At 44.0% G+C, this 27,908-nt stretch overlaps 1 protein-coding gene across 1 annotated transcript in view; it reads left to right on the forward strand.

The window, feature by feature from the left end:
- Positions 1-27,317, forward strand: part of RAD51B (RAD51 paralog B) — a gene marked incomplete at its 3' end in the record, with an annotated part of 585,418 nt that extends 558,101 nt beyond the window's left edge. The window contains exons 9-10 of the mRNA XM_080707167.1: positions 27,113-27,191; positions 27,289-27,317. Coding sequence (XP_080563293.1) covers positions 27,113-27,191; positions 27,289-27,317 — 108 coding nt within the window. The remainder of the gene's footprint in view (positions 1-27,112; positions 27,192-27,288) is intronic.
- Between the last annotated feature and the right edge of the window lie 591 nt (positions 27,318-27,908).

A 27,908-nucleotide genomic window follows, 5' to 3' on the forward strand; every position in this document is an offset into this window, starting at 1 on the left:
CTCGTATTGTTTCTTGACAGGTGGTCAGAATAATATTTCTTGGAATCCACCTGCAGTTTGTTAAAAATTCAGATTCCTGAGCCTAACCAGCCTGAATCAGCAGCTGTGGGCATGGGTCAAAAAATGTGCATTTCTATATTCCTAAGCTATTCTTAGATACTCAGAGTCTGAGATCCGCTAGTAAGGATGACTCTTTACTTTTGGCAGCCGCGCATGCGTCTTCTCCCGAGGGACGACTCGCTGGGCTTTGCATCCGCGCATGCGTATTCTATGGCAGAGATGATCTTTTTTTTTTTAACTGTCTTTACACTTTGCATCCATGCGTATTCTATGGCAGGGGTAACTAACTCTATTTACTCTTGGCATCCACGCATGCGTATTCTATGGTCAGGACGACTGTGCTTTGCATCCGCACGTGCGTTTTCAATGGAAGGGATAATTAACTCTTCTTCGCACTTGGCGTCCTCGCATGCATGGTCCATGCAGTGAGGACTTTGTTCTTTGCATCCACGCAGGCATATTCTATGTAAGGGATGATTTTTTTTTTTTAACTGTGTGTTTTTGCATCCATTTGTATTCTATGGCAGGGATGACTACCTCTATTTAGTTTGGCATCCACGCATGCGTACTCTATGGCAGGGATACCGCTATGCTTTACATCCACACATGCGCATTCTATGGCAGGGATGTAACTCTTCGCTCTTGGCGACCCGTCTGCTGGGCAGCAACACCAGGCCTACTGCTGTCTGGATGATGGGTCAGATGCTTTCATCTCTCCCGGGCTGGCTCCTCGTTTATAAAATATGGGCGGGGGGGGGGGGGGGCTGCAGATTTACTTCTCTAAGAAATCTTTGAATTCTAGCAATCCATGAAAATAGTTCTCTAATGATGGGAAACTGCTTTAACAAATCTTGAGTGCCTGCTGTGTGCTGGACTTCTACATATGTCTCATTTATTCTTTATAGTAAGCTATGATATTACTATTATTATTAATATTTGACACTGAACTTAGACTCAGAAAAGCTAAGTGACTTGTCCAAGTCCACCTGTCAGCCAGGGGAGCTACAGTGAAGTAGAATTAAACTACGGCCATAAACCTGGGGTGCGCTGGGTTGCTGACCCTCAAGGACTCCAAGGCCTGGGGCTTCTCCAGAGTACATTCACGGTGTGCTCCGCTCTCCAGCAAAGGAAACTGGTTTGGGTTTCCTCAGATGTTTACTTGGCCTCTTGCTTAAGCATTTGCCTTTCCTACTCAATAACAGTGAAAAGACCAAAAAGAAAAAAAAATAAGAAAAAAAATCCCAGGGCTGGAAACATTTTGTTTCCTACAAAAAGAATATTTTGCAGCCAGCTCTGTGGTTGGAAGTATTTTTCCTGTGGTCTAGGGATGGGTTGGATCCCACGTCTTCTTGGCTGGTGTCTGAGAACTTAGCCTGTGGCTTCCCATCAAGTCGGCACACAACACGCTGTTTTTTAAACAAGCGTCTAATAGTGTTGAATGTGTGCGCCATGGACAGACAGGTCTATTTGGGTGTATGGGAACGTGTACATGAGCCTCTGGCCGTTCAGGACAAAGCAAACCTGGGAGCAGTTTTCCACATGCTGGACATATCAGCATAGCTTTTTAAGTTTTCATCACTCATGGGACAACCAAACAAATTCAGATGTGGACAAAATGAGAAGAGAGTGGTATGTGAGCCGTGTGTGGATTTGCAAGTAATCAGAAAGCCAGGGAATCTGAGATTTTGACCTGTCACATTTCATTTTCAAATGCTCAAAACCAAGACATGACCTTGGTTTTATTAGATGGCAGGGTGGTCTGTTGGTCATGCAAAAGGTGGGAATTCTGGGGTCTGCCTCCAGCTTAGCTACTTTCAGAGTTCAGTGCACGGCCTTTTGCCCAGCCATGGACAAATCACTTCTTTTTAAGTACTAAGTTTCTCTATAAAAGAAAAACCCATAATTTGTTTAAAAATTTTTAAATTAAAAACAAAAATGCTAGCTGTGCTTCTAACCGGCATGGTAGTGCATGCTTATAGTCCCAATACTTGGGAGACTAAAACAGGAGGATCTCAGTCAGGTTCAAGGCCAGCCTCAGTAACTTAGCAAGACCCAGTTCCAGAATAAAAAAGAGGGTTTGGGGGTGCAGCTCAGAGGTAGAATGCCTCTGGGTTTAATCCCTAGTATTCCCCACACATACACATACACACACACACACACACACACACACACACACACACAGAAGAAAGGCTTTGTTCTTCCAAGAATAAAAGGTATTTTACTAGAAGATTCACTTTGAATTTTCAAACAGAATTCACAGATAAGAAATATTACTAGTGTTAGATACCATTTATTTGCTCAAAACTTGGACTTTCTTAATAATCTGTGTTCCCAGGAAGGCTTTTCATTGTGAGGTAGTGTCCAGAGCTTCCCGGCCTTGTCTCCCATGGCCTGGCCTCAGTGCTTCTACTCTGTCAAATTCCTGTTAACCACCATGAAGGCGTGGCTCTCTCTGGGCTCCCACCACACAGGGTCAAAGCAGGGTCACCTCCTGCCTCTCTTTGGTCCCAGTGCCAGTGCCCAGCACCGAGCAGATGCCCAGGATGCTGCTGGTTGACTTCAGTGGAGTAAACCTCTCCACAGATGGCAAGCTGCTATTTGTAACTCTAGGATCCTCTTGTGTGAAGTTCTGTACCTAGCATTCTAATTTGAGACTTTTTTAGAACTCAAAGCGCCATGACTTCCAGGGAGGAATGTTGTGGTTGCGGGTCGTAGGGGCACCATTGGAAGAAACAAGCAAATCCCACAGGTAGAAAGAACTGAGAACCATTTTTTTTTCTGTGTTTTGAAGTGGAAGGTGTTAGGGTAGGTTTGGAAATCTCTTGGACTAGAAATTGACCCATGAAGAGAGAAGGATTGGGATAGATTCAGATTGGTGGCATTGGCCACAGGGCTGCTCCTACCCTGGGCTTAGAAACTGGCCCATCCAAGTCTGCTTCATGGGAAAGAGTGACCACAAAGAGCTCAGGACTCACCAGTGGGGAACACTGGCGTCTGTCCGTGTTGTCACACAGGCACTAGGGCTGTTCTCACAGGAGGGGCTGGGATGCGGTGGAAGGCGAGATGGTGATTTTAGTAAACCAGTTTTCTGATGACCAGGGCGGGAAGTATTTTTGTTTCTACTCTTAACAACGAAACAACAACCTAAATAACAGATCCCTCGGCACATCAGAATGCCAGGGCTAAATGACCTGGTAGGTCTTTGTGGCTTTGGCTCCTGGGTGACAGGCATATCTGTGTGTTAGGAGAGTGGCTGTGTGGATCCTCAGGGAGCTAGTTCTCTGGCTCTGTGGCTTTCTTTGATACACAGTTGAACTTTGGCTAATGTTTCCTCCTTGGCTGTTTATGAAGTCCAGAGGTAGGCAGAGACCCTCATTGTGAAGCCCAAAGCCAACAGCAAACTAGAACAGCAGGCTGTCTTCCCACATTCATACTCTGCTTATAGCCTGAAGCGCTGGCCCACAGGCTCACAACAAGGGGACAAGTCCAATCCCTTAGACTTCCTTTTCTTCAGAAGGAAAGATGTTTTACTTGGAAAGGATTGGTAAGATTACTAAATTACTGTTTTCCAATGCAGTCGTTTTTAACAACAACAAGAACAACTAACATTTATCAAGTACTTAGCCATTTGCAAGGTACTAAAATGTTATGTATTGAATAACTCATTCAACCGTCATGTCCTTGTGATATAAGTGGTTATCTCCATTTTATAAGCGAAGGAACTCAGTCACAAGCAGTTATTTGTTGCTACTGTGCTTTGTGTGTGTGTGTGGTACTGGGGATGGAACCCAGGGGCATTCTACCTCAAAGCTATACCCCCAGCCCTATATTTTATTCTTTATTTTGAAACAGGGTTTCACTGAGTTGCAAAGAACCTCACTAAGTAGCTGAGAATGTCCACGAACCCAGATCCTCCTGTCTCATTATTCCAAAGGCTGGGATTACAAGCGTGCACCACCATGCCTGGCTTGCTATTAATCTTATTATTCCCCAACTTAAAGTTCAATTCTGCAAATATATCTTAAAATTGACTGACTTTCCTGAATCCATCCCTCTTCAATCTATGGCACTGGCTCACAAATGATAAAAGAATTAAAATCGACATGCTTACTTGCTGACCCATCTTAAGTTATAACTGGCCCTTGGCTATTTTCAACTGGAGAACCTGAAATTAGGACTTTTCCAAAGTCTGGAGCAGGTGTACAGAAAGTGATCGACCTGATGAACAAGGAAGATTATCTATCTTACCAAACTTACACAGCAGAGTAGAAACAAATGTGATGTCTGGCCGAAGGGGCTGTGGAACTGGAGGCAAGGGTTCTGCTCAAGTGCCAAGACCCGGTCAGTAGAGGGCCGGGGGCTGAATGGTGAGGCTGTGTGCCAGGGTTTGGTGTCTAAGTTACAGCTCTGGGACTTTCCCCCCAGTCTTTTCCACTGTAGCCTTTGTGCTTTCTATGGCTGACCCCGGGAAATGCTGGTAATAACATTCCCAGCAACAGACAGATGATAAGAACTGCAACTTTGTTTATTCATTTCTTTACTTAATTCAGGTGCTAGTGACTGAGCCCAGGGCCTTTCACACACACTAGGCAAGTGCTCTACCACTGAGCCGCATCCCCAACCCTGAACATCATTTCTATAATGCATCGTGAGGTGGGTTTTTTATAATAACTGTGAACTGAAGGGACCAGGACTGCCCTGAATTCACAGATGAGAAAATGGGCCCAGAGAGATTACGAAGTGTCCTGAAGTGAAAACAACTAGTAAGACGTAGGGAAGGGAGGCGACTCCCAGCCCCAAAGTGTCGTCTAGCTCTGTTAAGTTGTCTTGCTTCACGCACAGTACAGTGGACGTCTGGCATTTTGCTTGCCCTTCGCCTCTTACCCCTTCTTTTAATAGCTTTCCCCTGATTTCCCGGTAACAAAACCTCCTTCTTCGGCTTTCAGCCTGTGTTGTCTACGTAGGGCTGGTTATACCTACTGGCTCCATGTCTGACCCAGGGAAGGATCACATTCCCTTTCCACAGAGATTGGTTTGCAGGCATCGGTTAACCCAAGCTAAGCCGATTAAAGTAACCCAAGACTTAGCTGAGCAATCAGGATTGCTAAATTGACAGAATGTAAGCATGGAGTCCCTGGTGGTCATGCTGGCTGCCATACAGAGGGAACCCACTTGAGAATGACAGTGAAGTCAACCCAGTATCAAACAAAACCAAGATAGAGAATGTTCCAGAGAGTAGGAAGGGGGGTCCTAAGGTCATCATGTGAGAGGGAGCTGGCTGTGCCTGAAGCCAGTCACCCCAAAACATTCCAGTTATGTGATCCAGTAAGTTTCCTTTCTTGCTTAGTTTCAATTGCATCTCTGTTACTTGAGGCAGAAAGAAATACTAAATAATACACTAAATAATAATACTAAATAATAATAAAGAAATACTAAATAATAATATTAGATGCTCCTAGCTGCATATGAATATGAAGCCAGGAAATTCTAATCATGAGAAACTTCATTACTAAACTAATGATCATATCTTTTCATTAGACAGAGACTACCTTTTTCTAGATTATTCCATTGCTTTTCCTTTTCCTTACACATTTGCTTTCTTTCTTTCTTTTTTTTTTTTGGCAGTACCAGGGATGGAACTCAGGGGCATTGTGCCTCCAAGCCACACACCCCCAGCCCTATTTTTTGTTTTTGTTTTAGTTTTTGTTTGTTTGTTTGTTTGAGGGTCTGGAGATGGAACCCAGGGGCATTTAACTTCTGAGCTACACCCCCTGCTCTATTTTTTATTCTTTATTTCGAAACAGGGTCTCACTGAGTTGCAAAGGGCCTCACTGAGTAGCTGAGGCTGTCCGTGAACCACGATCCTCCAGTCTCAGCCTCCCGGATGCTGGGATTACAAGTGTGCGCCACCACGCCCGGCTAGTTTTTTTAGTTTTCGAAACAGAGTCTCACTGAGTTGTGAAGGGCCTCCCTAAGTTCTTGATTTCTTTTCTGTCTTTTTCATTATTCACTTCAATCATAGGAGTGCAAAAAAAAAAAAAAAATGCAGGCAGTCTGCATTAAAACACTTTTCTACCTTATAAGGCTCTTTGAAAAGGTTCAGAATAAAGTTTAAAATATTAACTTAAAATTAATTTTAAAATCATTTGGAGCTGGGCGTGGTAGAGTACGCTTGTAATCCCAGCATTTGGGAGGCTGAGACTGGAGGATCACAGTTCACGGTCAGGCTCAGCTACTTAGTGAGGCCCTCCATAACTTAGTGAGATCCTGTTTCAAAAAATAAAGAATAAAAATAGGACAGGGGCTGTAGCTTGGAGGTCAAATGCTCCTGGGTTCCATCCCCAGACCCACACACACAAAAAAAATTATTTGGAGTTTGAGTTACCATTCCATCCAGGACTTCTTTGCCACTTATTAAATTTGATGCAAGTCCTTTATGTCATTGCTTCCACTACCAAAATACAGCCTTTTCTGGGCTAGTCTCACTTAATCATTAATGATAGGATGTAAAAATAATCTTTCCAGTTCAAAAGTAGCATCAAAATAAGTACTAAGATGAAATTAGTAATCATTATGGAAATGTGGTCAGATAGCAAGCTGATGCTTAGTAAACATCTACTGTGTACTGAACTAGATTCCAGAAAAGGCAAAGATGAATGAAAAGTAATTTTCAAAATCTATCTAGATCGGCAGGTGTCAGAAGGACAATAATATAATATAGTGCAATGTTCAGGAGGACAGTAAAACCGTGTGTGTGTGTGTGTGTGTGTGTGTGTGTGTGTGTGTGTTACTGGGGATGGAACCTAGGGGCTTTCTATCTCTGGGCTACACTCCCAGACCTATTTTATACTTTATTTGGAAACAGGGTCTCACTAAGTTCCTGAGAAGCTCACTTAAATAGCTGAGGCTAGCTTTGAACTTGTGCAATCCTCCTGTCTCAGCCTCCCAAGTACTGGGATTACAAGCATGCACCACCATGCCCAGCTCAATAAAGCCATTTAATGACCACATAGGAAGGGACCAGGCAGAACAGATGCCAGGCCTTGGGCAGAAAGGGGTGTTGGTTCTGGTACCACCCCACATATACCATGGCTGGCAGTACCTCTTGGTTGCTGAGTCACGAAGGACAGTCCTGGGACTGGCGTAGCCATGGGCAGTTGGAGGGCTTTGGGGAAGCAGCTATTTGCCGAATGGTATGGCCATATTTCAGTGTGTGTACAACTGCAGTGGCTGGTGGATGCAGTCAGGCTTTGTAAGAGCCTGGAAATGGCTCTGTAATTGAGATCTCCTCAAAGTGTAGGGTGACAGCCAGTCCTGCCTGGGGCTGAGGGAGCGAAGCGTAGCTTGAGGCTGGGGTGAGAGGATGACTTCTGAACTGAGCTCTAACAGAATTCATTCAGGACAGAGAACGGTTCAGGTACAGGTGCCCTGACTTCTTTGCAACAGGGTCAAATTTGGGAGAGATCCTGAAGAGGAGGAGGGAGACTGGAGCAGCACATTGGCCCCCGTGGAGAAGGACCTACTAAAGGTGTGCACATTAGGTACAGGGAGTCAGCCATGGTTTTCAAGAAGTTGAAAAATGCGAAAGCCCCTGGCGGAGACTCGGTTTATACGAAGGAGTCCTGCTTGTCTGACAAAGACAGAAAACTTTAAGACTGTTTAGACATAGAATCCATATTCTCTTCCAGGGCATCTCTTTTATATATTGATCAGATTAATCTGTGAATGTAGAAATACTGGCATTTAAAACACTGAAGCCCTGGCTTGCTGCAAGGAGGTGGAAGCGAGTGGATTTGAAAGCGTGCGTGTGTCAGCTTCTGGACTCCCGGGTTGCCTCAAAGCTGGGTCCTCTAGCTTCTTCTGGGCAGGGGCCTCGTCGTGTTCATCTTTCTCTCCCTGGATGTCTAGCTCAGTACCTGGGACAGAGGAGGTGTCCCGTAAATATTTGTTGAATGAATATAACAGTAAGTAAGTCATGTAGTTCTCAGTAATCATTGCTTGTTCATATTGTAAATACCGTTTTATGTTATTGCAAAGCGTGTCTGTCCTTTTTCGGTCTTGTGTTTTCGCTCTGGCCTGAGCGCTTTCAGGGGTACTCAGCCAGAGGCTGTGCCTGCTCCACAGGAAGTCTCTGTCAAGAACAGATTGCCGATCCGGGCTTGACTGCTGACCAAATATGGCAGAGCCTTCACTCTCTCTTGAACTTGACTTCCCCACCTGTATAAGGGAGAGGGTTTCATTTATCCTGAAATAGAGAGCAAAAAAGTAGTGCGTGCTAGTTGGCAGTAAGGTTCAAGCAATATAGAATAATGCAGAGTAGGAGGGAGTACCCTTCAGAGGTACATAATCTTCTAGACTTTTTCTCTAGAATACATTTATGAAAATCTGTATATGCTTACCATATATAATGTCATGTAGCCTGTTTTTAAAATTACCTACTCAGCCGGGCGTGGTGGCGCACGCTTGTAATCCCCGCGCTTGGGAGGCTGAGACAGGAGGATCGCACAGGTTCGAAGCCAGCCTCAGCTACTTAGTGAGGCTCTCAGCAACTTAGTGAAACCCTGTTTCCAAATAAAATATAAAAATGGGTCTGGAAGTATAGCCCGGAGGTAGAAAGCCTCTGGGTTTCACCCCAGTACCACCAATAAATAAATAAATAAATAATAAATAAGCAAATAAAATTACCTACTCATTGCAGATAATCTCTCCATATATGTATATTTACTAATCTTTTTTCATAACAGCATATATTTCATGATGTAGAAGTACAGAAATGTAGTCAACAGGATGATAATATTAAAATGAATGAACTTTTTGTGATGTTTATACTCATATCAAGAAAACTAAGTAGCAATATAGCCTCACTGAAGAAACTTAGAGCATGGGTATTTTAAACATCATTAAGTTGGCCTACCCCATCTACCTTGGTACTGCAGAGAGCATAGTACAGCTTTTGAAAAGACTCCAGAAGAGGTATGCTGTACTAGTCTGGAGTGAATGGATCTTAAAATGTTATTGTTTTTAAATAGTGCCTCTGTGTTTGTGTGTGTGTGCGCGCGCGTGTGTGTGCGCGCATGCGCGCGCATGAACACACATAGTGCTGGAGATTGGACTCAATAGTGCTCTACTTTTGAGCTACAGCCCCACCCTTTATAAAATTTTTTTAATTTTTTTTTTTTTGCGGATCTGGGGATGGAACCCAGGGGCATTCGACCTCCAAGCTATACCCCCTGCCCTATTTTTTATTCTTTATTTTGAGACAGGGTCTCACTAAGTTGCGGAGGGCCTCACTAAGTAGCTGAGGCTGTCCATGAACCGCGATCCTCCTGTCTCAGCCTCCCAAGTGCTGGGAATACAAGTGTGTGCCACCACGCCCAGCTAGAATTTTTAATTTTGAGACAGGTCTCACTAAGTTACCCAAACTTGTGGTCCTCTGGCCTCAGCTTCCTGAGGTGCTGGGATTATAGGCATGCACCTCTGTGCCCACCTTAAATACGTTTTAGTAGAACCCACCTTAACTAGGCTTCTCTTTTATGATCATATTTTAAAGGGAGAGTTGAGGCTGGGGTGTAGCTTATTGGTAGAATGCTCAGCTAGCATGCACAAGGCCCTGTGATAGATTGCCAGCACCACAAAAACAAACAAAAAAGCAGAGGTGGCTCAGAAAACTGTTCCAGCTCACCAGATAAGTCCAAGTGCAGAACAGTGAAGTGACCTCTTCCCAGCTGTCCCAAGCTTGTACCCGGGATGTGACCCCTGAGTCCAGTGGGGAGCTCTCCAGGCCCCCGGTTACTGAGCTTGGCTTCAGCTTTGGTTGGGATTTGCACTCTCTTTTCTCCTCACTGGTGTCTCATTCCTCCTGAAGTACCAACTGACTCCTCTGGAAATAAATCTGCCTGCCTCCTTGCCATTAGGAGAACTTTGCCAGACCATTGAGAAAACTCCCATGGTCTTGTCTTGGAGAAAAAAGTTTTTGTCTCATAGTCACAGACAGAGTCCTAGTTTACTTCTAAAACATGGTTAATTCCTTGGGAAAGAGGGGAAAAAAACTGTTAGTTGCTATTTAAGATAGGTGCCTGAGGGGAACAAAGAGAGGCTTCCCACATTGTCCTGCCTCCTAATTAGACCAAGCCCAATTAAAGATGCAGTTGGCTGCCAGGGAGGAGGACAGGAGCAGAGAGGGGAGACCAACTGAAGTGACACAGAAAAGACCTCGAAAGAGCTAATACGGATCTTCTGGACTTGCCTCCTGTCCCATCTCTGAAGGACGGGGCAGATGCCTCTTGCCTTATACTCTGTTCTACGGTTCTCAACATAGTTTCCCTTGCTGGGTGCGGTGCACACGCCTGCAATCCTGGTACTTGAGGGGCCGAGACAGGAGGTATGTAGGCTCAAGGCCAGCCTCAGCAACTTAGCAAGAACCTATTCCAAAATGAAATAAAAATGTTAAAGGTTAGGGGTATAGCTCAGAGGTAGAATACCCCTGGGTTCAATCCCTGGTACCAAAAATAAATAGAGTCGCCAAGAAGGGGGCTGGTTTGCTGCTTTCCACATACCCATATTGTTCAACTTGTTTATAGTGAACATGTGTGATTTATATAAGCTGAAAAACATAAAAAGCTATATTCATAATCTAAGGAGGGAAAAGAGAAAGAAAAAAACATTGGTTAGCGGGACTATCACATAGCCCCATAGTATATTCAACAAAAAAAAGGCCTGTGGGATTATGATACTGTGAAAGGCCCCCAAGAACTCTGAGCAGGGCCGTCCCTAGCATGAGGACAAAACAGGATGACTTTAACACCTCGCATCCTTCCTTAGGGGTTCAGTGCCAGACTGTGCTGGGCTCCACAGCGAATACTAACCATACCCCCCAGCTCAGGGACAACTCCGGTTTGTCAGTACGACTCCTCTGCTGGTTGGTATTCATCTAAATTCCTAGCTCCAAGGCCCTGTGTTCCAGGATAACCTACTGACTCATCCTATAGAATGTGTTCTACCTGGAGGTACGTGTGTGTGTGTCATTAACCAGGAAGACTACCTGAAGACAGACTTGGTCCAAAACATATGATTCTAGTGGAAGTTTCAGATCCTGACAAGCCAATGGGAATATGGAGGTGATGCTAAGAACCTCTGGCACCCCTCAAGTCGGATCTCATCAGTGGATGCCTGGCAAGTGCATTAGTTCTCAGCCTTCACTAAACGAAAGGTCTCAGCGTGGGCGGCTGTTCTCTCCCCTCTTTGGACTAGTGGGCTTATTTGACCCATGCCAGTTTCCTCATTGATACACGGGGATAAGATTTATCTCATAAGGTTGATATGAGGAAAGCATGCCCTAGAATGGTGTCCTGCACACAAAAGTGTTATTATACTTTGGCTCTTATCACTATTATTATCCAAAGCCTGCCAAGAATTGGCAGTGTTTGAAGTAGGCCCCCAAATCTGGTAAATTCTGAAGAGATAGGGTAGTTTCAAAACTCCTTATGTAGCCAGTCTGGTTGCTATCAAGCTCTTCTAACCAAGAACTTTCTAAAGTCCTTCTCACATAGCTTCCCCATTTCTTGAATTATTTCAGTCTTATAAGCCTATTTTTGTGAGTTAAAGATACCTTAATTTCCCCACAATACTTTATAAGTGAAGTCAGTGTTTATCTACAGTGTAAGCTTTGGATACAATCACATTAAAAATACTAAAAATACAAAGACTAAGCTGACAGGTTCCTGGTTATGCCCTGACAACACTGGAGTTATTGTGTAAAGTCCCAGCTCCCCTGCATCTCACCAAGCTCCTTACAAAGACTAGTTCAAACCAGACTGAGTGTGAGCTCTAGAAGAAAGGATGGGCAGGATACTCCACTGTCATTCTGCTCTGACTTCAGATCATCTGAAATCCCATCTGATATTTCCTTCTCATCCTTTGCCCTTCTTTGCTGGAGAAGGACTTTAGAGAAATGGTAAGAAAGCTGTAGGAACAGGGAGAATCCATTTGACTGGGCTCTGAAGAAAAGAGTGTGTTGATTTCTCACATTGGTTCCTCCACCCATCGCAGCAGGGCCAGGGATGTGGTACGTTACACAAACCATTCCCACTTGCCCAGCTGTTTTTGGATGTGTCGAGCCTAAGATTTCATCCTCTTTACATAGAAACATGTTGCCTTCCTTGAATCAGTTCCTGTGAGACTAAAGAAAATCCCGTGTGGCCCAAGCATGATGTAATAGGGATGAGTGCTTCAGAATTCAAGACACACCCTCTGAGTTCCTGGCATCTTTTTTTACCGTAATAATCACATAACCACAGCCTTCCTTCTGTGACCCTTGACGGCCAGAGCTGCCTTGCCTTGGCTGTGATTCCTAGCGAACTTGGACAAGGGCTCCGGCTCTGCTTCCTGTGGGTCTGTAGATGGTGCTGGGAAGTCAGACCTGCCCAGCTGGATGTCCACAGGGCTCAGCATTTACAGCTGGACAGAGTTCCTGTGCATCTTGTTTTTCTGGTCAGTTTTCTACTTCTGATGTCAGGGAGAGAAAGGGAATGAGTCTCTGTCACTTGAAATGGTCAGTTACCATTTTTGGTTGCTTTAATTGGAGCTAGAGCAAAGTTTCCAACTTCAGATGACAATGAGTCCAATTCATATTTTTTTGTAAGCTGAAACTGGTGATACTTATGTTACTTTATTTATTTATTTATTTATTTTTTACTTTTTGGTACTGGAGATTGAACCAAGGGGCATTCTATCACCACGCAACACCCTCAGTCCTGTTATTTATTTATTTATTTGTTTGTTTGTTTGTTTGTTTGTTTTTAAATAATTTTTTATTGGTGCATTGTAGTCATACATCTTAATAGGATAAAAAAAACTTGTGGAGACATACATGCACACATCACCCAATTCCTAACCCCTTCCTTCCCCCTCCTTCCTACCTATGCTTAGCTTCCTGACTGACTTTGATATGTTTAAGTACATTGTGTGCTTTAAAGAGCTTCCTCTTGCCCCCTGCCATCCCCTCAGATAGGTCACAGTAATGGTTCCTCTATAGGATCCTTTTATTTTTTTTGCAGGTCTGGGGATGGAACCCAGAGACATTTGACCTCTGAGCTACACCCCTGCCCTATTTTTTATTCTTTATTTCGAAACAGGGTCTCACTAAATAGCTGTGTATCTTGTTTTTCTGGTCAGTTTTCTACTTCTGATGTAAGGGAAAGAAAGGGAAGGACTCTGTCACTTGAAATTGTCATTTACCATATTTGGTTGCAGAGGGCCTCACTAAATAGCTGAGGCTGTCCTTGAACTGCTACCCTCCAGTCTCAGCCTCCCAAATGCTGGGATTACAAGTGTGCGTCACCACGCCCGGCTAATAGGATCTCTTCTTCCTCTTACCCATTTCTCCCTCGTTTTTGTACATTAGGAAAAGCATCTGATTTCTTATTTTTTGTGACATTTCACTGCAAATGCCTTAAGTTTGTTCTCCATTGTGGCTGGGCATAATCTCATTGTGTATATATTTCATAGTTTTGAAATCCCCTCATCCATTGAAGGACATCCCCCAGAGCCTGCTCTGCGGCAGGCCAGGCCCAGAGCCTGTCGTGCGGCAAGACTGGGACTGGGGCCTGCTCCACAGCAAAGGGCCAGCGGGTCCCTGCAGCCATGTGGCCAGGAAGCACTGGAAGCTGCCTCTGCCTCACCTCATCTCTCAGCAGATTCCCAGATACAAGTGACCTCTATTAAAAAGCAATTGGTTGTGAGTGGATCATCTTGTCAAAGTTACTCACCTGCTGGCTTTCAGGATTTCAGTAAGTGGGAGTCAGTGTGGAAATTAAAAGAAGGACTTCCAAGGAAGAAAGAAACTGTAATTGATTGGATGTGAAGAAATAGAAGCTCTAATACATTGTTAGTGGGACTGCAAGTTGGTGCAACCACTTTGGAAAATAGTATGGAAGATCCTCAGAAGAAGGAAAACGAACTTACCATATGATCCAGCAATACCACCTCTGGGTATCTACCAAAAAGAATGAAAACCAAAACACCAAACTAATGCATGAACAACCATGTTCATAGCTGCACAGTTCACCATTCCAAACTGTGGAAGCAGCCAAGATGTCCTTATTTATTTATTTGAAACCAGGTCTCAAATTAGGTTAACTGAGAGTCTTGCTACATTACTGAGGGTGTCCTTGAAACTGCGATCCTCCTGTCTCAGTCTCCCAAGAACTGGGATTGCAGGCATATGCCACCATGCCCAGTTTATGTTAACTTTTGGTTTTGGCAAAAACAAAAACAGTAAGCTGGGCACAGTGGCATATGTCTTGGGAGACTGAGATAGGAAGATCTCAGGTTCAAGGACAGCCTCAATACTTCGTGAGACCTTGTTTCAAAATAAAAAGGGCTGGGGATGTAGCTTGGAAGGAGAATGTCCCTGCATTCAGTTCCCTGTGCAAAACAAAACAAAAAAGGAAGGAAGGAGAAAAAAGGAAAAAGAAAAGAACATTAAACCAGGTACAATGATGTATGCCAATCCTAGCTACTTGGGAGGCTGAGGCAGGAAGATTGAAAGTTTAAGGCCAGCCTGGATAACTTAGCAAGACCCTGTCTCAAAATTTAAAAAAATAAAAAGGGCTCTAGATATAGCTCAGTGATAGAGCACCCTGGGTTCAAGCTTCAGTACTGCAAAATAAACTAACTAATTAAAGTCAACTAACTTTACTGTATTTTTATCCCCATAATATTTCTCCACTATGGTGAAATGAAAGCAACATTTCTTCGGTTTCAATGATATGCTACACTTTCATTAATTTCTTTCATTTCATTAATCTTCACAATAAACCTCTAAAATCAGTATTTTTGTGCTTCTTTTAGAGATGAGGAAAGTGAGCCTTGGAGAGGTTAGAGTGCCCAAATTAAAGTAATATCAATATAAACTAAATATTTTAAGTTAAAATGTTAATATCAGTCCCCAGGGCAACCACTAAGAAAACAACTCAGAAATGAGCAGTTAAAAATTAAAATTTTATTCTAGAAAACCATCTAACATAAAAAGGCAGTAACATAAAAATAGAGGAACAACAAATAAAAACAAGAAAAACAAAAGACACACAAAAATAGCAAAATGGCAGACATATATCCTACTTTGTTGATGATTACATTAAATACAAGTGGGTTAAATGTTCCAGTCAAAAGACAGAGATTGGTAGAATGGTTAACAAGAAACCATAACCCAGCTATATGCTGACACGCCTTAGAGTCAAAGACTCAAATAGGTTAAAAGTAAAAAGGTAGGAAAATATATACAATAAACAAGAGAGATGGAGTAGCTCTACAAATACCACACAAAACATACTTCAAAACAAAATTATTACTGGAAACAAAAAGGACATTTTTATAATGATAAAAAGGTCACTCCATCAAGAAGACAACTACTATAAACATATGCATCAAACAGCTGGGCCCCCAAATAATAGATGAGACAAGAACTAAAAGAATTGAAGGAAGAAATCGAGAATTCAAAGTAAGAGTCGAAAACTCACATATCCCACTTTCACTAGTGGATAGAACAAGCAAAAATTCAACAAAGAAATGGAAGAGTTGATCAGCACTATAAGCTCCTAGACCTAACAGGCATCATAGAATGCTGGGCCCCAAAACAACACACATACATTCTTCTTAAGTGTATGTGGAAAATTCATCAGCATAAACTATATATTTGGTTATAAAATGAGACTTGATAATTTTTTTTTGGTGGTATTAAGGACAGAACCCAGAGGCTTTCTACCTCCAGGCTATACTCCCAGACCTATTTTCTATTTTATTTGGAAACAGGGTCTCACTAAGTTGCTGAGAACCTCACTAAGTAGCTGAGGCTGGCTTCGAACCCTTGCGATCCTCCTGTCTCAATCTCCCAAGCGCGGGGATTACAAACGTGCGCCACCACGCCTGGCAAGACTTGATAAATTTTAAAGGATTGAAATCATACAGATTTCTCCAATCACAATGGAATCATAACAGATGGAAATTTAGGGAAACCTAAAATTTATGCAAATTTTAAAATACACAGAGACACACTGCTGAACAAGTAACAAGTCAAAGAATAAATTACAAAGGAAATTAGAAAATACAGAAAATGAAAACAAAAATGCAATATACCAAAACTTATATGATATAGTTAAAGTGATGTTTAGAGAGACATTTTATAGCTTAAGTGCCTATATCAGAAATAATTTTATTGTATGTAATTAAATCTCAATAAAGCTGATATTAATATTAAAATAATTAATGACCCACTTTTAAGATTTTATTTATTCATTTATTTGTTTATTTTGTGGCACTAGGGATTGAGCTCAGGGGTATTCTGCTTCTACACTATACCGCTGCCCCTTTTTATTTTTTATTTTTGAAACAGGGTCTTGCTAGGTTGCTGAGATTCTCACTAAGCTGCTGAGGCTGGTCTCAAACCTGTGACCTTCACATCTCAGCTTAAGTACTAGGATTATAGGCATGAGTCACCATGCCCAGCTAATGACCCATATTTTTGACCATAGAAATTTTCATGTTACCATATATGTGGTCACTAAATTCTCTCATTCTAGTATATTTTGGGACAAATCACTAATACTTTCCAACCACATGTAACATTCATTGAAAAATACATTCAACATAGCTCTTAAAATATATGAACAAATATTAAGCTTATAATTAGTTATATATGCTAAATTATTTAGGGAAAAATTACTAATGTTTGCAATTTACTGTGAAATGCAGTAACAACAAAAATAAGATGAGTTGGTGGATGATTTAGATATATGAGAGAAACAATAATAAAACATTAATTATAGGACTAGTTGATAGGGATATAGATATTGATTTTAAAATTCTCTCAATTTTGTATGTCTGAAATTTTTATAATAAGATGAGGAAAACGACAAATTGAAAATTGTCTCTTTGACTTTGAACTGCTACTGCTCTATAATTTACCAAAGTAGTATCTGATTGCTCTGAATAAATCACTATTTTCTTTAAGGAGCAAGCTGTCTTATAGGCAATATCTTTATAGACTTTGGGAGCTTGATATGTAAAAGGTAGACATTTTGCAAACAACCACCAGAGAGGTATTAAACAGCATAGTGGGGCTGGGTGTAGGGCAGTGGTAGAACACTTGCTTAGCACGGGCAAAGCCCTGAACTCAAGCCCCTGCACACACACACACACGCACACACACGCACACGCACACGCACGCGCACATAATGACATTCTATGAGGGACTCAGATCTTGTAGCTTCAATACGAAGTTTTTAGGAGGTTCTTCCCAAGGTCTAGAATTAGACTTCAGTAGGGATTCAGACCAGCTCACTTTCTATCTACTTAATTATTGTAGGAAAAGTGAAATGGGTCACATGGAAGTGAATTAATAAATTCATGTCTGCTCCGATACATTTCACATTTCCACCCTGCCATTTTCCAGCACGATATCCCTTCTACAGATTTTGCCCTCCTGTTTTGAAAGGGCAGTTCAGATGCCATCACACTCTGTCCCTGCTCACACATCAGGCCTGCAGAGCTATCGGCGCTGGGGCTTCAGGGCTCCGTGGAGAGCAATTTTCCAAATGATGAAGCAGATTCTAATCAGTATCAGATCCAGATACGGCCTGGGAGCTGGACCGGTGCCACCTTTCCCTTCGGCTCTGGCCACAGTGACTGGGGAATTCCTGTGAGGATCACTGGGTGCCCTTCACGCCTCCTTCCAGCCGCAGATCTTCCTGTCTGGAGCGTTTCCGGCCCTTCGCCCCTTGGCGTGGAGAGCTCAACTCAACCTGGGGAAAGGACAGACGAGGAGGTTATCACAAGCCTGAGGAATTATCTGATGCAAGACTCACTGCTTTGTTTGCCTCCCTGGCTCTCTTCCTGGGCTTCCAAGCAGCTGAGAAAACAACCTTTTTCTAAGTCTTGGACAAGGAGGAAAAACCCTGGCACGGAGGATTTTGGTCGCAGACGCTTGGCATAGCTAGAGGAAAGGTTTGTTTAATTTAGCAGTGGGTTTTATTAGCCCAGGACTCCAGTTGAAGTGAGACAATAGTGTCCCTGTCAAAGGACATCTCAGAGTCAGTGGATTTCTTCCTTGCTTCTCAACAGGACCCTTGCACACAGACGAAAGTATCAGACATATTCAACAGGGACGTTGCCGCCAAACCCATCAACAACCACATAAGCTGGGTGCAGTATGCATGTCTATAAACCAGGTGATTCAGGAGGCTGAGGCAGGAGGATCAGAAGTTTGAGAACAGCCTGAGAAACTTAGCAAGAGCTGTCTCCAAATAGAAAATAAAAAGTGCTGGGGGTGTAGCTCAGTGGTAGAGCACCCTTGTGTCCGATCCCTAGTACTGATCAAACCACAGTTTGGCTGATCATGGGGGAGACTGAAGTAGAATTTGGAAACTGGCAGAACAGGAAACTGTGAATGGATACAAAGCCATATTTCTAAGCTCTCTCAGTTGCTCCTCACTCCAGCTCTCCGGGCTTCACATATTACATTGTTGTCTGATAGCAGAGAGCAGGACAGAAAGCCAGCCGGTCCCACCACCTGCTCCTGAGGGAAGAAGTTCTCATGCTTACACTTTTCCAGCTCATTCTCCTCTGCCCTTCACCCCCAGCCAGAATCAGCTTTGGGGTTAGTGGATAGAGAAAGGAAGGAAACAGAAGAGAGGGTGGATTGATCCCCAGAGTTGTAGGAAGCCTTCCTAGTGCAGGAATTGGACTGAGAAAGAGGAGGTGGAACACTCCGTGCCAGCTTGCCCTCAGTGCGTGGCTGCGTGTTTGCATCTGCTTTCCTGGGCCAGAAAGGCAAAACTCACTGTTTCCTAAGGCTGGACTCCAGTGCAGGAACTCAGGGAACTGGCCAGGACCAGAGCTCTACAAAAGCAGCCTCCAGGATAGCCTGGCCCAGGCCTTTGTTGCCTAGTCTACACTGGCCTTCCTGGCCACCCACAGATAAGGCTGGGCTGGCTCACCCCATGATGAGGCCACACCAAGACTTTAAAAGGAAGACACAAGCACTATCCCTAGAAGGTATCTCCATCCTGGAGAAGGCCTGGGGTGCCTACGCCCAGCACTTTCTGTTCTGTGGTTCCTTTGCCACTTTCTGAGCCTTCGGGAAGTGGTATCAGGCCAGGAAAAACATGTGCTGCTATAGCAAGCTGGAACCAAAGCCTTGACTTTGGGGCCTGCCCAAGCTGAAAGTCTTGGCAGGGATTGACTGGGCAGCCTGCTATTTTCTATGGCATCTTCTAAGTCCCCTAACTTGGGGGAGGGGATGCCAGATTAGTCCTCAGAGTGGGTAGGAGTCAGTGGATCACTAATTTGTGCATTTCAGTTTGTGTAATTCATGCAATTCCTGCAGTTCATCTTTGCATTTCATAGATGAGCTTCTGTTATGTATGTAGCACCATACTGGAGGCCATGGTACCAGAAGCAACATCAACAATGTAATAGTGTCTGTCCCCAAACCCATGATAATAAACTCAGGTAGCAGTGACTGTAAAACAAGGATGACAGTAGCATCACTGTTAAGAGAGCTACAGGTAAAGGATGAGGACTTAGAGATGACCCTCGGCAGGGGAAACCAGTATCAGCTGGCATCTGTTGGAGGTATGACGAGTAGGAGGGGCTTGGATATTGGAGATGAAGGCCTGCCAACAGGGAATCCATGAACAGCTGAGGCAACCCCGTGGTTTCCCTGCCCCGTCTCTCTCTGTCTTGAATCATGCTATACCTGTGCTGCAGAAGAAATGCCCTCATTTGCTATTGTGTATTCTGCCTCATTTGTACCCCAGAGAAGTGGCTCGATCTATCTACATATGGCAGATTGGAGGTTGCCATCATAGTGATTGGAAGTGCAGACTATAGAAGGGGGTAGCTTGAGTCAGAATTCAGCTTTAGCATCATAAGGTACCTACAGAGTAACCTCTGTTGGTGGTGGGGTGGTTGTTTTTATTATCATCATTACTCTGGAACCTCAGAAGCCCCCCACCCCCCACACACACACAAACCCCAATCCTATTGCACTTTCTTCAGTTACTGGCCCCTTCCTCTCTCTTGAGTGCCTTGTATCAAAATGAAAGCCTGCCCTTGAAAGCTAGAGTTGGAAGGATTAAACCAGCTGTCCCTTTAGGGCTAGAGACCTTTAGCCGACAACTTATCTGCTAAGAACAAAACAGATACCTGAGGGGAAGGACCTTAAAGAAAAGGAGAGTGTGCAGGGAGAGGCCCAAGAGCCTCAAAGGCCAGCGGCTTCTTCTCCCTTTTATGTGGAGTTCCTAGGCCTCTGTGTTTTCACTTGTAAATTGAGAGATGCTTCCACAGGCTGCCATTTCAGGGTTCACAGCTACAAAGCCTCTGCCTGGGCACCTTAGAGGGGAAGGGGGTGGGAATAAAGAGAAGGGCTCCAGGCCCTACCCTTTCCTCACTCCCTGAGAATCCAGAATATGCATCTAAGAAGTCAACTGAGGCAAGAGCAGATGGCAGCCTTTTGATACGTGCAAGTCACACAGGGTGAATTGAGTCTGGCTGGCCCAGAGGAGGTACTCAATAGACATTAGTTGAAAGATGGGTTGAATGCCCAGGAATGGAGGACACACAGTAGAATGTCAAAGTGGGAAAAGGCCAAAAACCCAAAGCTCCCCGTGCTGTGCATCTTTTGCCATCAAATATCAGCTCCATGAACACAGGAATCGTCTTGTCCCCTGCTCTATGCCCCGTACCTGGAACACTGCCTCCCACCAAGGAAAGTCGGTAAGGATGTGTGGATTTAATAAGCGCATGGATGTGTGGAGGGCATAAAAAATTGTAATTACTTCCACATGATAGTGGGGTTTGGTATACTTGAATTATTCTTCAAAAAAAAACTTAAAATATTGTTCTTTCCTTGAAAGAAGAAGTATAGAAAGGAAAGTATATTTATTAGTGCAGCTAAAGTTGAGCTGGTCTGATACAAAGGAATTAGTCAAGACAAAAACCAGCAAACCGGCTACTTGTGGGAGGCTGGCTTAACAGCCCATGGGACCACAGAATGACCACGTGGAGCCCGGCTTTCTGAGCCACACGTGTCCACACTCACTAACTCAATCCCATATTTCTGAGAACCCTCAGAGAGTTCCAAAGCCAGCTCTGCACTTTGCACACAGGACTGACTGGGACTAAACTTTGCATGGGGGACCTGAAGATTTTTTTAGGCTCCTAGGACTCCCTGCAGGGCATTGCAGATTAAAGGAGATAAAATGACACCAGGCAGTGGCCCAGGTCACAAATTAGAACATCCCCAGTTATTGGATGGCTGACTGTCTGAAGCAGAACAGCTTAAATGATCTGCTGAGGGTTGTTTGCTTTGAAAAAAGACAGTTTACAGCTCGAATGGCAGGAAGGCACAGCGAGGGAATGTTGATTCAGATCTTTTTATCAAGGAGGAATCTATGTGTGTTCACATAGATACATAGCAAGTATCGCTCCCCCACCCCACCCCCGAAATCCACCGGACTAAAACACTAATTTATCTTTCTCCTCACTAACATGTACAGCTGCAGAATTCTAGACCAGAAAACGCCTGTCGGAAGCAGCGTGCTCCATCACCCGCCCCTGGCAGTCATGTTGGTATCGCCATGTTTGTGGGCGCTGATCGCTCTGGAATCCAACCACCTCGTTGGTTCTCCTTCAGTTGTCCTCCCATTTGTCCATTTCGCCTTTGGACCTTGGGCCCCATCCAAACACACCGCATGGGGAGAATGTTGAGTTAAAAGAAGAGCCGGGCTATCATGGCCCTTGTTCTAGGTACTGTGCTTTCTTTGATAGAACCTGAGACTGCACCAGATTTTTGAGAATCACATCTTAACAGCTGACTCATACTGAACTATCGTTAACCTAACACCCCAGATCCATTTTCTGAATGCTATGTCTCGTCTCCCCTAATACTTCATGCTCTGTGCACAAGGATTTGAATAAAATTACATCTTAAAAAATATGTAAGCTGGGCGTGGTGGCACACGCTTGTAATCCCCGCACTTGGGAGGCTGAGACAGGTGGATCGCACGGGTTTGAAGCCAGCCTCAGCTACTTAGTGAGGCTTTCAGCAACTTAGTGAGACCCTGTTTCCAAATAAAATATAAAAAAGGTCTGGGAGTATAGCCTGGAGGTAGAAAGCCTCTGGGTTCCACCCCCAGTACCACCAAAAAAAAAAAAAAAAAAAAATTTTGTGTCGGGCGTGGTGGCGCATGCTTATAATCCCAGCATTTGGGAGGCTGAGACCGGAGGATTGTGGTTCACGGTCAGCCTTAGCTACTTAGTGAGGCCTTTTGTAACTCAGTGAGACCCTGTTTCAAAAAATAATGAATAAAAAAATAGGGCAGGGGGTGTAGCTCAGAGGTCGAATGCCCCTGGCTTTCATCCCCAGTACTGAAAAAAAAAATGACATGTAGGATTTGTCCTTACATTATAACAAAATTGAGATGTCTTGCTATCAGGTTGTTTGATGTAATGTGTAGGTTCTTTCTCTAAATTTCTTGTCTCCTGCTACCTTGCCATCATTTCAGCACCCCATCAATAAGTTTAGTTACATGATCCATGAATCCAAATGTTACCTCTTCAGTGAGAGACAGACAGACAGACAGACAGACAGACAGACAGACAGAACTAGGGATTGAACAGCCTAAATGATCTGCTGAGGGCTGTTTGCTTTGAAACAGGGTCATTCTACTTTAAAGCTATACCCCAAGCCCTGTTTTATTTTGAAATAAGTCACAGTGGGCCTCGCTGAGGCTGGCTACAATCCCGTGATCCTCCTGTCTCAGCCTTCAAGTACTAACATCATAGGTATGTGCTGCCATGCAGGGCTCTGGACTACTGCACTTAATCCTGACCTCCTCTCGGATCCAGTACTCTCCCTATGCTCTTTCTCTGCTCTTATCCTCCATAGCACACATAATAGTTCATCTCGCATGCCACATTTACTTATTTTGTTCATTATCATTTGCCTCCGATAGGACGAACACTGGCTTAGGGCAGCGATTTTTGTTAGTTCTGTTCCCTGCTGGATCCCATCTTGGTCACATGGATGAGTCCTCATCCAGATCAGTAGAAACATGGAATGTGGCAGGGCTGAAGCCAGAAAGGAGTCCGTTCTCGCAGGGGCTGCTGCCCCTCGCAGGCTGCTACTGAGCTTTTGGTCCCCGACAGGTCCACTTTAATGAGATTAGCATCCAGGGCAATTTGTCTTCCCTTTATCCAGATGAGCCATCAAGAGAGGTAGTGACATTTTTTGCTAAAATCACATATTTCATGTTGGTGATGGACACATGATCTGTCTCTCTGGAAGTTCTTTCCCAAGAAAGGAAGTGAGATTCATCTGACAGAATGTGTCACCTCCTCTTTCTAATTGCACACAAATCATCCTTTTGATGATTCATTTTATTTAACTAACTTATTTATTTATTTTGAGGTACTGAGGATGGAACCCAGGGACTTTCTACCTCCAGGCTACACTCCCAGACCTACTTTATATTTTATTTGGAAACAGGGTCTCACTAAGTTGCTGAGAGCCTCACTCAGTAGCTGAGGTTGGCTTCAAACCTGTGCGATCCTCCTGTCTCAGCCTCCCAACCTCTGGGATTACAAGCGTGCGCCACCATGCCCAGCTTGATGACTCATTTTAAATACTGCTCCAAACCCTTTGACGGCCTTTGATTAAGGTTTCTGCAGATCCCCTTGCCTGGGGCTCAGGACATGTTCCTAAGGTGGACTTTAGACAACAGCCAGCAGGCATTAGAGTCAAATGTGTAGGCTCAGAGGCCATTGTTTTGCCAAGCATTGAAATATCACATCCCCTCACCCCCAGTCTCAACTTCTACAGTCTATAAAATAGGAACGGTAACAATTTTCAAAAGTTTGTATGGCATATTGTATTACAGTGGTACATACCTGTAATCCCAATACTTGGGAGGCTGAGAAAGGAGGATCACAGGTTCAAGGCCAGGATAAAGAAATTTAGCAAAGCCATGTTTCAAAATAAAATATAAAATAGGAGACTGGAGGATTGTGGTTTGCAGACAGCCGCAGCTACTTAGTGAGGCCCTCTGCAACTTAGTGAGACCCTGTTTCAAAATAAAAGAATAAAAAATAGGGCAAGGGGTATAGCTCGGAGGTCGAATGCCCCTGGGTTCCATCCCCAGACCCACAAAATCAGAAAAAAATATGTATGTATAATAGGGCTGGGGTGTAACTCAGAGGTCAAATATCCCTGGTTTAATTCTAGATAGATGATAGGTAGATAGATAGATAGATAGATAGATAGATAGATAGAATGATACTTCATTGATTGCTGTTTACTTACACCCTTCTGATTTTACTTCTAGTTGTTATACACTGACAATAACATTCTGATATTTGGGTCATATCTAGTTTCTTTTGTTGCTATTTGATTTAAGGGATTTGTATTTCTCTTGTCCATTTTCTTTTCCCCATTCTTTCTAACACAGTTGTGGTTTAGGCCCTTATAACTGAATTATTGCAATCCTCTCCTAAGGGCACTCGATCTCCCATCTCTTGCTTTTCTATCTTAAACTCTCTGATCAGTCTACTCACAGCTGCTCTGTGGACCACAGCATCAGCATCTCTTGGGAGTACGTTAGACACAGACTCTCTGGCCCCATTCAGAGCCTGTGGAATCAGAACCTGCGTGTCTCATGCCACACTTGCATTGAGAAGCACTATCCCCTCCCTGGCCAGGCCGCTGCCCCCAGTGGCCCCTACACATCACACAACCCATCCCCAGGCTACCTCCATCAGAACAAGACCCACCTTGATTTTCAGATGAGATGTTTACAACACGAAAGTGTAAATGCCCACCTATAACCTTCTGCTCATCGGTTCTAATAATAATAAGCAGGTTTATCGAGTCACTTTAGAGCAGGTGTAAAATTTATGTGGGTTTTTGTGAGGGGGTACTGGGAATTGAACCCAGAGGCACTTTACCTTTAAGCTACACCCTCAGCCTGATTTTATTCTTTATTTGGAAACAGGGTCTTGCTAGGTTGGTGAGAGTCTCACTACTTGCTGAGGCTGTCCTCGAACCTGCGATCCTCCTGTCTCAGCCTGGAAAACTGGACTGGTAAACTGGAGGCTTCCTTCTGGTGGGAGCAAGTGAGAGTGCGAGGACATTTGGGAAACATATGTGATGGGCTGATTGGAAATGTTCTTGTTACTTTTTATGCCTTTAGTAGGTGTTTGACATGTGACAAGTGTTTTATATAATTAATCAAATATTCACAATAATTCCATCTGGTGTTTTTGTTATTATTGTCATCATTTTGTTTTGTTTTTCTGGTACTGGGGATTGAGTCCGGGGGCATTCTGCCTCTGAGCTCTACCCCCAGCCCTATTTTATTTCATTTTTTAAATTTTGAAACAGTGTTTCACTAAGTTGTGAGGGCCTCACTAAGTTGCAGAGGCCGACCTCATCTTGCAGTCCTCCTGCCTCAGCCTCTAAGTACAGTGATTACAGAGGTGAGCCACCACACCTGGCTCACTTCGTGTTTTTATCCTCATTTTACATGTGAGAAAACTGCGACTCAAGAAGTTTAGGCTGTCCAGAGTGGCGGTACTGCTTAGAGTTCAGTCTGTGCGGTGGCAACAAGTCTACCTGTGATAAAGTGGTTGAAACAGGTGGCGGTGTCCTGAGGGAACAGGTGACCCAGCCTGGGGGCATGGGTGCTCCCTGCATGGGTGCTCTCTGCCTTGCGTCATCATCCCCAGGATGTCCTCAGGGGCCCTGGAGTGGGAACTGGTTCCTGTCCTTGGGCGAGGAGACAGAGAAAGTGAATGCACACAGTTTCTTGTAAAAATATCCAGAAGTCTCACCTGTGGTTTGTATTCACATTCTGTTAATCAAAGCTTAGGTAAAGTGGGAACTTGGGTAGTTCTTTCCTAAAAGGAAGAAGGGGAGGCTGGGAGGGGGAAATTGCAGGCTCTGTCATGGATGCCTAGCTGATGAGTAGGGAAGCTGGATTCAAACCCCATGACTAAATCTTGTGATCTTTTCGCCTCATTTATTCTACCATGCCTCATAATTGACAGACAATAAATATTTGCTGAGTTGAAATAGATTGAAGTAGTATGTGGGAGCCTTTTGGTTACTTGAAATTGTTTCTTCCTGCTACAAACATGGGGAGGGACTGGGGACAAGAGAGCAACATACACTTGCCTTGCCTTTAGCAGGTCATTTTGAATAATTGTAGTGATGGTAAATACTTTAAGGGTAGCTTTGGGTTTTTAAAACTGGCTAAGTTAGCTGGGCTGGTGGCATATGCCTATAGTCTTAGTACCTGGGAGGCTGAAACAGGAAGATTGCACATTTGAGGCCAGTCTCAGCAAATCAGTGAGACCTTCAGCAACTTAGTGAGACCCTGTTTCAAAATTTAAAAATAAAAATAAAGCCGGGCGTGGTGGCACACGCTTGTAATCCCAGCGCTTGGGAGGTGGAGACAGGAGGATCGCACAGGTTCGAAGCCAGCCTCTCTAGCTTAAGAGACCCTGTTTCCAAATAAAAAGTATAAAATAGGTCTGGGAGTGTAGCCCGGAGGTAGAAGGGTTTCCAGGAACCTCAGTACCACCCCCCAAAAATTTTTTTAATAAATAAAAATAAAAAGGGTGGGGATGTAGCTCAGAGGTAGAATGTCCCTGGATTTAATTCCCATTACAAAAAGAAAAAAGAAAAAGCTAAGTTTGTGAATAAATTTAAAGAATCTGGCTAGGTTTATCTTTGAGCAGATAGAATGCTCTTTAGCCATGTAACCTAAAATAATGGTTCTTATTTCTGGAAGAATTGGCTCAAGAATATGGCATTTGGTGACAAAATATTTGGAATAAAAACCACTTTGAAAAGGTAACACTTGTTTGAACTTTGGCACTAAAATATTTGTTAAATAACAAACTGTATGCGACCATTCAGTGTCAAAGTAGAAATGGGAGTGAATAGAGACCCATACCTGACCCTTTGTCTAACACTGGAAAATGTGCTTACGTGCAGATTCTCATTGCCAAGTCCCCTCTGGCTCCCTTCACCTCCTTTGTCTACACCATCAAGGAGGAAGGCCTGGTTCTCCAAGGTAAGATCCTTAGATTCCACCATTTCTTTACTCCAGTGAAGCTCAGTGCTACCCACTGCTAGTGGTGATGACTACTGGGATTTCTCTTTGAGGACAGAATCAAAGGCCGAGGCGATTGTCCAGTGATGGTTACCCTGGTGAGATCAAGAGATTGGCAGAAGGCTGAGGTGTGGATGAGGAAGGACTTTAGGAATAATTAATAATAGGGCAGGACAGCCAACAATGAGGGTCAAAATGAGAAGAGCCAGGAATCGCCGCCACCCTCACCTCCACGGATCCAATGGCATGCACCGGCAATAAGTCGCTGACACTGTGGAGAAGCCCCATCTCTTCCCGAGCGCCCACTACCTGAGCCGGCCGCCCGCAGACCCTGCGTCAGGGCTCCCAGAGCCTCATTTCCCCAGCCCCCAACAAGGCCCCAACAAGGCTCAGGTCCCGACAGGCCCCTCTGGGGTGAGGCCTTGCTCACCTGCCCTTGGTGACCTCCCGGGACTTGGGTGAAGCCAAGTTCTCACTGAAAATGGAACCCCAAGGCACGAGCTGGAACCCACTGACCTACAGTGGTGCTTCATTTCTAGATCCTCAGATCCTAGATCTTTGGGCAGTTAGGAAAAGTGTCTGACTGCAGGTCTGTCCAGAGGGCAACAGACATAAAGGGGTATAAATTCAAATACCACTACACTTAAAAGAATCAGCCCCTAGGATCAGATGTTGAAT

Source organism: Muscardinus avellanarius, assembly GCF_963383645.1.
Source record: "Muscardinus avellanarius genome assembly, chromosome: 12".
Taxonomy (NCBI): Eukaryota; Metazoa; Chordata; class Mammalia; order Rodentia; family Gliridae; genus Muscardinus; species Muscardinus avellanarius.